Source organism: Zea mays, chromosome 8 (genome assembly GCF_902167145.1).
Source record: "Zea mays cultivar B73 chromosome 8, Zm-B73-REFERENCE-NAM-5.0, whole genome shotgun sequence".
Taxonomy (NCBI): Eukaryota; Viridiplantae; Streptophyta; class Magnoliopsida; order Poales; family Poaceae; genus Zea; species Zea mays.
Window position 1 is genome coordinate 81,520,270 of NC_050103.1, and position 7,771 is coordinate 81,528,040.

Consider the following 7,771-nt stretch of genomic DNA (forward strand, 5'->3'; position numbering starts at 1 on the left):
TCGTCTGTCTGTGCCGCTAATCCCACCAATTTGGACACGACACCATCTTTAAATAGCATGAAAATGGAGGGGGATCACCCCCGTTCGCCACCCCGGTGCCCTCCTCTGTTCCACTCTGCCCCCCCCCCCCACACCCCGCGCCTAGTGCTCCCTGCCTCGTGTGGCGGTGGCCCGGCTTCTAGGCTTCAGCGCCCTTTCACGACCAAGGGGCTTCATTAGGTGAGAGGTGATTGGTGTTCACGCGCCTGCATTGCTTTGCTGTTGCTATTGCTGTCTGAGTGTTCAATTGGTTGCCTATCGATCGGGAGTTTTGATTCTGGGTTGTTTGCATACGTGTTTATGATAAATTTGCCATTATCACATTCGTTGAGCTAAATGGAGGCTAATTCATTTCCAGGCAGATATTCCATTTCGGAAGCTTGTGTACAACATTTGGGGGTTGCATGCATGAGCGTAGGTAGTTAGGAGATGGTGGATGCACATGTACCCCAAAAATTTGAAAAACCAGTGGTATAGACCAATTTTTCGCCATATATGCACCACATATAAATTATTACTATACACCCTCAAGACGTTTGCACCCTCCTCCTGATTCATTCTAGCTTCGCCACTAGTTGCATGTACTAATATTTGTCGTCCGCTAATTAATTTTTAAACTAAATCGCGATAAATAAAAAAGAATGGAGGGGTAGTATATATGGTCATGCTCGTTTTCAATTGTATATAGGAGCGCCGCAATTTCATGGGTTGATTTTGCATTGGCGTTGCAACTTAAATTTCCCGTGCTTAAGACCTAACGGCGCGGCTGTTTTGCCACCCGGCCGTACGCCCTCCCGCGCGGCAAAAATGTGCAGCGTCCAGGATCGAATCGAACCCTGACTGATTCTATGGAGGAGTCCACGGCTAACCACGCGCCGATGCAAGCTACAATGCCATATTTTTGTTTCTACCGTGTTCCTCTCAAACAACGGGGCAACTACTAAACTAGATTGCCAAACAGGATGGGAAAAAACAACTCAATCAAAACCAAAGAATCGCAGCAGCCGGCTCATCAGCCAACCGCCTTCTCCTCGGAGAACCTGGGGAGCTGGACGAGCAAGTTCACCTGCGTCACTCCGTCAAGGCCCGACCAGCTCTGGTCGTGGGCGGCGACGACCGCGTCTGCCGCCCTCGACAGCGCCTTCTCGTGGGCACTTCAGTTCCGGCCACCGTCCTGACCGTGAAGTTGAGGGTCAGCGCTGGCTCCTGCTCCTGAGCTTCGTTCGGGTCCGCGGCTGAGCCTTCGAATTCGTAGTCCAGGCTGATGTTGTCCATTGAGCATTGAGGCCGTCGAGTCGCTTTCGTGGTCCATCTTGCCGTCCATGTATAGGCAGACCACTGCATAGTCGTCGATCTTAGATGTCGTACTTGGTTTTCCATTCGCGAGCGGCAGCCCGACCAGGGATCTCGCGGCCTTTGATCGGCCTGGGGACGACAACACGATGTCAACGGCCTCCTGGTTGCTAAGGACATCCTACACCTGCATCAATTGCATTAGCGTTATATATATATATATATATAGACGCATCATAAGGATAAGGGGATCAATAAAAACACTCTTGCTGATTCCACACACAAACACTCTTTTAACATTTTCCTTAAAAACATGATGCTAAAAGGGACTAAAGTAGCATGCTCTGAAATTGTCAATATTAACAGTGGCAAAAGGTAAAACCAATTACGCAGACAATGACTTAAAAATCGACCCAACTCGTGGTTCACTCAATGCAAGGAATGTTTGAAAAGTGACAGAGAAGTCCATTACAAATGGGAAAATAAACTATCTTCACCAACCACAATCATTTCAACAAAGGGCCAAAGTTCTACCAAGACAAAATCTCACTCTTGACAGTATAGATTATTTAGGCAAATGTAGCAATGGTGTGTTGGAATATAATATAAGTGAATTGTCCAACTCCTCCTATCACTTTAAGCTTTTGGATTGAACTGTGTGGTGCATGCAACTTAATATGATATAAGAGCCATATATCTCAAGTTCGAATCCTGGTTAGCACAATTAAATAAAATAATTGTTGCTCACTCCTATTTCACGTCTGAGACCCAAGTGAGGCTCGACGCGAGGGGAAGTGTTGAAATATAATATAAGTAAATTGACCACCTCCTCCTAACAGCTTAAGATTTTGGGTTGAACTGCTTGGTGCATGCAACTTAATACGGTGCACTCATCAAATGAGGGTTCAAGCGAGGATGTATGGATCAAAAGGAGCATTGTCTAAAGAAAGATTATATATGTTTTCAATAACAGCAAATTGTGTGATATACACATTGTAGTATAATTTGATTTGTTCCAGTTTAGTTATATATTGTTTGTTGGAAAAAATAGTGAGATATTGAGGTCGATGACAATATGTATAGTTCGTTTCATGTAATTGTTGTGCACTAACGTTTTATTAATAATTTGTTAGCCATCGCAACGCACGGACACCTAACTATCATATATAGAAGTCTACATGATATTGATGGTTGTAATGTAGTGTTGAAGCAGGTAGATTAAATTAATAAAATTCATATATGGCCAGGATCAACAATAGATTACAAAACATTTTTCTCATAACAATATAACATATTTATATATAAGTTATCGTAGTATTATATGTTCTCGTTGTAATGCACGGACACTCACCTAGTGTACATCTAACATATCAAATGCTATAAATCTAAAAAAAGTCAAACGTCTTATAAATTAGAACAAGGGAGTAAAACAAGTAGGCACACACCCAACTGACCAGTCTTCTAATGGTACTTGTTTTTTTTCAGAGACAACATCTCAGCACAAGCTGTGTATTGTGATGTAATGTTCTGGAACCGCAGACATTTTTCTGTGAAGAATACTGTTTGTGATGCACTTTGACTTACGGCTGGTTTGTAAAACCCATCCATGGTTTGGCAAGCACAATATTTGATTATTTTTTTACCTCCATGTTCAGATGTCGAGACCTAATAAAGCTCCATTTAGTGGAGTGACTGAGGATTTGAAAGGAAGAGCAGGTTGCTACAAACAAGACTGGAACCATGGATTTCGTTCTGGTTTAAGGTTTGCACAACACCATGTTGTAATTGCTTGACATGTCATCATTACTTAATTAGCATGTTGTGTTCACTGTGTTACATGAATTCTGTTGTCAGGATACTGGCACCTACGCTCTACATATTCTTTGCATCTGCAGTCCCTGTTATAGCCTTTGGGGAGCAATTGAGCAAAGATACAGGTTGGTTATCCTGCTCTCACCATCAGGATGAATATTTGATCTGGGGTTGCTGTTATGACACACTGCACTTTCCGTCTATCCCTCTCTCTCCTGCTCAGTAAAAAAGAAAAAGGGGAAATTAACAACATATCAAGTGTTGTTTGAAACTGGGAATATGAAAAAAATAATAACAGTTTGATCTATTGATTGCAATTCAAATTGTAGAATAGAATATTAAAAAAGTAAATCCTAAATCCTTTTTCTTAGGCACAGTTTCTGACAATTAAACTGACATGTTTCAGATAGTGCACTAACCACAGTTGAGACATTAGCATCAACGGCTATTTGTGGCATCATACATTCAATAATAGGTGGACAGCCACTATTGATCGTGGGTGTTGCAGAACCGACAATTATCATGTACACCTATATCTACAATTTTGCCAAAAATCAGCCAAACCTGGGAGAAAAAATGTTTCTGCCATGGGCTGCCTGGTAAGGACTTAAAACTATAATATATCCTGCATTAGTTTTTCAATCACCGAACTAAATGCTAATTGTATTTCCTTTTTATTGGGCATTTGACAGGGTTTGCATCTGGACAGCTGTTATGCTGTTCCTCATGGCAATTTTCAACGTTGCAGCTATTCTAAACAAATTTACCAGGTTTGCAGGAGAACTTTTTGGAATGTTAATCACAATTTTGTTTATGCAAGAGGCGATAAAGGTATGTAATTTACATCTGTTAAATCTGAATGATTTAGTTTTAGCTGCTGATCGCATAATATGCCATATATAGGGGATGGTTGGTGAATTCAGTGCCCCTGACGGTAGTAATCAAAGTCAATCAACATTCCAGTTCCAGTGGCTATATATTAATGGTTTGCTTGGATTTATCTTTTCAATGGGTGTACTATATACTGCATTAGCTAGCAGGAGCGCAAGGTCATCGCTATATGGCACTGGTTTGTCATATGGCACATATGTACTTCCGTTTCCATTATGGTTTCAACACAATAGTTACTAATGCTCTAGATAAAATACCTGCAGCATGGCAAAGGAGCTTAATTGCGGACTACGGTGTTCCACTGATGGTGATACTTTGGACAGCATTGTCATATTCATTGCCAAGCAGGATCCCTTCAGGGGTCCCTAGGAGGCTCTTCACCCCACTTCCTTGGGAACCCAAGTCGCTCCAGCATTGGACAGTAGCAAAAGTAATTAGGCAGTTTGTTACAATGACTTCAGGATTTTCTGCTTTTTATGACTTCCACTTTCTTCATTGATGATCTTGCAGGATTTGTTTTCAGTCCCTACAGTACATATATTCCTGGCTATTGTGCCTGCCACCATGGTCGCAGGGCTCTATTTCTTTGACCACAGTGTAGCTTCCCAGATGAGTCAGCAGAAGGAATTTAATTTGAAGAACCCATCAGCCTACCATTATGACATTTTGGTCCTGAGCTTGACAGTATGTCATATATGCTGATTTGTAGTTACCTCTTTGACATAACATTATTTTAAATTAGGGATGTCACTTAATAAAAAAACATTTTACCAATGAATTCGCACTGCTTGTTGGAACTGGAAAAAGATAAGAAATTAATGGTGGGACATAGTAGTTAAGTTGCATTTTCATAAACAAACATGATAGCGGACTCTTTATTAATGTGTTTCTTGTTCTCATACGTTGGAAATGTGGTGTAGACCTTGATCTGTGGTCTTCTTGGCATTCCTCCATCTAATGGAGTACTCCCCCAATCTCCGATGCATACAAGAAGCCTAGCGGTCCTCAAGAGGCAGGTTGGTGTTCAGATACATAGATAGATGTGGTCTGTTATACAATTAAATTTGCTCACATCTCCCCTCTCTGTCTCTCTTTCATTTTAAATAGTTGCTTCGCAAGAAGATGGTCCAAACTGCCAAGGAGGGCATGATGAATAATGCTACCAGTTCCGAAGTTTATGTCAAAATGCAAGATGTTTTCATAAAAATGGACCACGGAGGCGACGTGAGTACTATATCCACCAAACATTTACATTATCACATGCCATGTTCTTCTCACTACATTACTAAAGCTCTGTTAGTTGTCGTGGTGGCTTATTAATTATTTCATATGACAGATGCTAGAGTTAGTTGAAGGATTTTCATAAAACTATAACGGTGACTTATTTCTATTGTTTGTAAAAGGTAACTGCATAGTGTTCCTAAATTACAACATTGTTCCATTTTGTTTGATGCCTCTATTTTGTTTTGCTTTCTCTTTCAAAGGTTTTCTACTTTTGTTGCAAGTGTTGTAATGTTACTGTATGTGTCTGAGATCATTCCCCTACTAATTGTTTCAGAAAATTGCTCCAGAAAATAATTATGTAAGAAACAAAAAAAGAAAGAAAATATATAACTACCCTGGAGGCACTAAGAGTTCTTCTGTAAAATTGTGCAGTCTGTTTCTGCTCACAAAGAACTGAAGGACCTGAAGGATGCAATTATTCCAGAAGGGAATGGATCAGGAACAGTGCCTGAAGTATTTGATCCTGAAAAGCATGTAGATGCTTACTTGCCTGTCCGGGTGAATGAGCAGAGAGTAAGCAATCTGTTGCAGTCTCTGTTGATTGCTGGTTGTATTGGAGTTACACCGCTCATTCAGAAGATACCAACATCAGTCCTCTGGGGTTACTTCGCCTATATGTCCATCGACAGCCTTCCTGGAAACCAGTTCTGGGAGAGGATACAACTTCTTTTCATCACGCCTCAAAGACGCTACAAGTATGCCTTGTTAGCTGTAGTAATTTTTCATGTCTTGTCACCTTAGGTTACCTATGAAGAAAGGACGTGTGTGCTCAACCAACAGTTTTGATCTAGGAAGCCAGACATAGGAGTGCTCATTTGTCTGTTTTAACTCTGGCAGGGTTCTTGAAGGAGCACATGCATCCTTCATGGAGTCAGTGCCTTTCAACACAATATGCACCTTCACACTCTTCCAGCTAATCTATCTGTTGATCGTCTTTGGGATGACATGGATACCAGTAGCAGGAATCCTCTTCCCACTGCTCTTCTTCTTCCTCATTATCATCAGGCAGCACTTCATCCCGAAATATTTTGATCCGAGCCACCTGAGGGAATTAGATGCAGCCGAGTACGAAGAACTGAAAGGTTTTACACCTGATCCATCAGTGGTAAGAAGTCTTGATCTACCTGGTTTTATCAATTGCTGTTAGCATATACTATTCAACAAAGGCTACTTCATTCATCTGTGTATTGTTAACATGCCCCTTCTCACGCAGTGTGAGGACGAGTCTGTTCGCAGCGGAGATGCTCAGCCTGGATATGCTTCCGAAATACTCGAGGAATTCACGACTCACCGTGGAGAGCTGAAGCGCAGGAACTCTACCTTCCGTGATGGGAGACTACTTCAGGTAACATTTTCGCGCAAACATTAGTGCCTCTGGTTTTCGTAAGATTAATTAATTAAAGGTCTCCCCTTCAACTCTGGAGTTGGAACTTGATATTTCCTTTATTATTTTGGTTTGGCAGCTTAACTCTATCAAGATGACGAGAGAGCTTTCTCGGGCTCCTTCTCGGCTTACATGAATCCTGGAAGAATACGCGGTTTCTGAATCCGAACTCCAATTAAGCATGGGGGTGCGAAGTCTCATGGCCTAATTGCTTACAGAGTATTTTCTGAAGCAAGCAACTCATTTTAGGTACTGACTTTGGGGCAAATACACGGGGATGAGCAGAGGAATGTAGCAGAGCTGGAAAATGTTTGTAAAAAAATATAAAGACAAAAGAACTGCATGTTAAACACATCTAAGCTTCAATTTCAGTTTTGTGATTTTGATGGTGGAGGATATAAGTTGCAGGAAATGGTAATGCCAAACAGAGGGTAAATCAGAACAAGTTTAGACCTCTAATTTTACATCTTAACCCAAACATATGCGGGAAATTAATCAGGCTAGTGCAACTAAGGTTTTTGTCTAAGTGTTGCTATCTTACAAGTTCCAATCCTACTAACTAGCATCTAACAAAGCTGAAAAAGGTAAAGCTTAAATAGCGATACACAATCTGATAGACATGTTGGTATTTTTACCGATGTATCAAGAACAACACATTGATCAGGTAACTCCATAGACAACTTTGGGTCTTCTCCTTGCGTAAGTGGTGTTCCATTGTAGGTCTTCTCCATGCTCAAGCAGTACTTCTGCAAATACAAGGTTGACTTGTCTCTTGTGGTTCGGGTTGATGATGAGTGATTGTCAACGGGTAGCACTCTAGGGTAGCCAATGGACTGACCAGAGTGTGAGATTCTTTTTGTGCAACCATGTCGGTCGGCTTGTGGTGTGTAGGTGTGGAGCATAGGGATGGTGATCGACGGCTGAGGTGAAGGTCATGCGGGCTCGTGCTGATGGACCAGGGGCGGTGAAGGGCGAGTGATGGGTCATGATTGACGGACCAGAGTAGTCGAGTGACCAGCTGCGGTGGCTGACACCTAGGACACACACTCGCACGAGGATGTGGTGGAG

At 41.8% G+C, this 7,771-nt stretch overlaps 1 protein-coding gene across 1 annotated transcript; it reads left to right on the forward strand.

Annotated features, from left to right (window-relative positions):
* Positions 1-2,578: 2,578 nt before the first annotated feature.
* On the forward strand, positions 2,579-7,052 carry LOC103635453 (boron transporter 4). Its single transcript, XM_023300835.2, has 13 exons — positions 2,579-3,094; positions 3,187-3,269; positions 3,551-3,743; positions 3,837-3,975; positions 4,048-4,213; positions 4,299-4,465; positions 4,546-4,719; positions 4,956-5,051; positions 5,143-5,259; positions 5,692-6,014; positions 6,157-6,424; positions 6,533-6,664; positions 6,783-7,052. The coding sequence occupies exons 1-13, from the start codon at positions 2,988-2,990 to the stop codon at positions 6,837-6,839; spliced, it is 2,022 nt and encodes a 673-aa protein (XP_023156603.1). The 5' UTR covers positions 2,579-2,987; the 3' UTR covers positions 6,840-7,052.
* Positions 7,053-7,771: the final 719 nt, after the last annotated feature.

What these genes read in the sequence shown, in the direction of transcription:
- LOC103635453 (XM_023300835.2), top strand. Translation starts at nt 2,988, where the DNA reads ATGTCGAGACCTAATAAAGCTCCATTTAGTGGAGTGACTGAGGATTTG. An exon ending in TTTCTGCCATGGGCTGCCTG is followed by an intron (nt 3,744 to 3,836) that starts GTAAGGACTTAA and finishes GGCATTTGACAG; the next exon opens with GGTTTGCATCTGGACAGCTG. An exon ending in TTACACCTGATCCATCAGTG is followed by an intron (nt 6,425 to 6,532) that starts GTAAGAAGTCTT and finishes CTTCTCACGCAG; the next exon opens with TGTGAGGACGAGTCTGTTCG.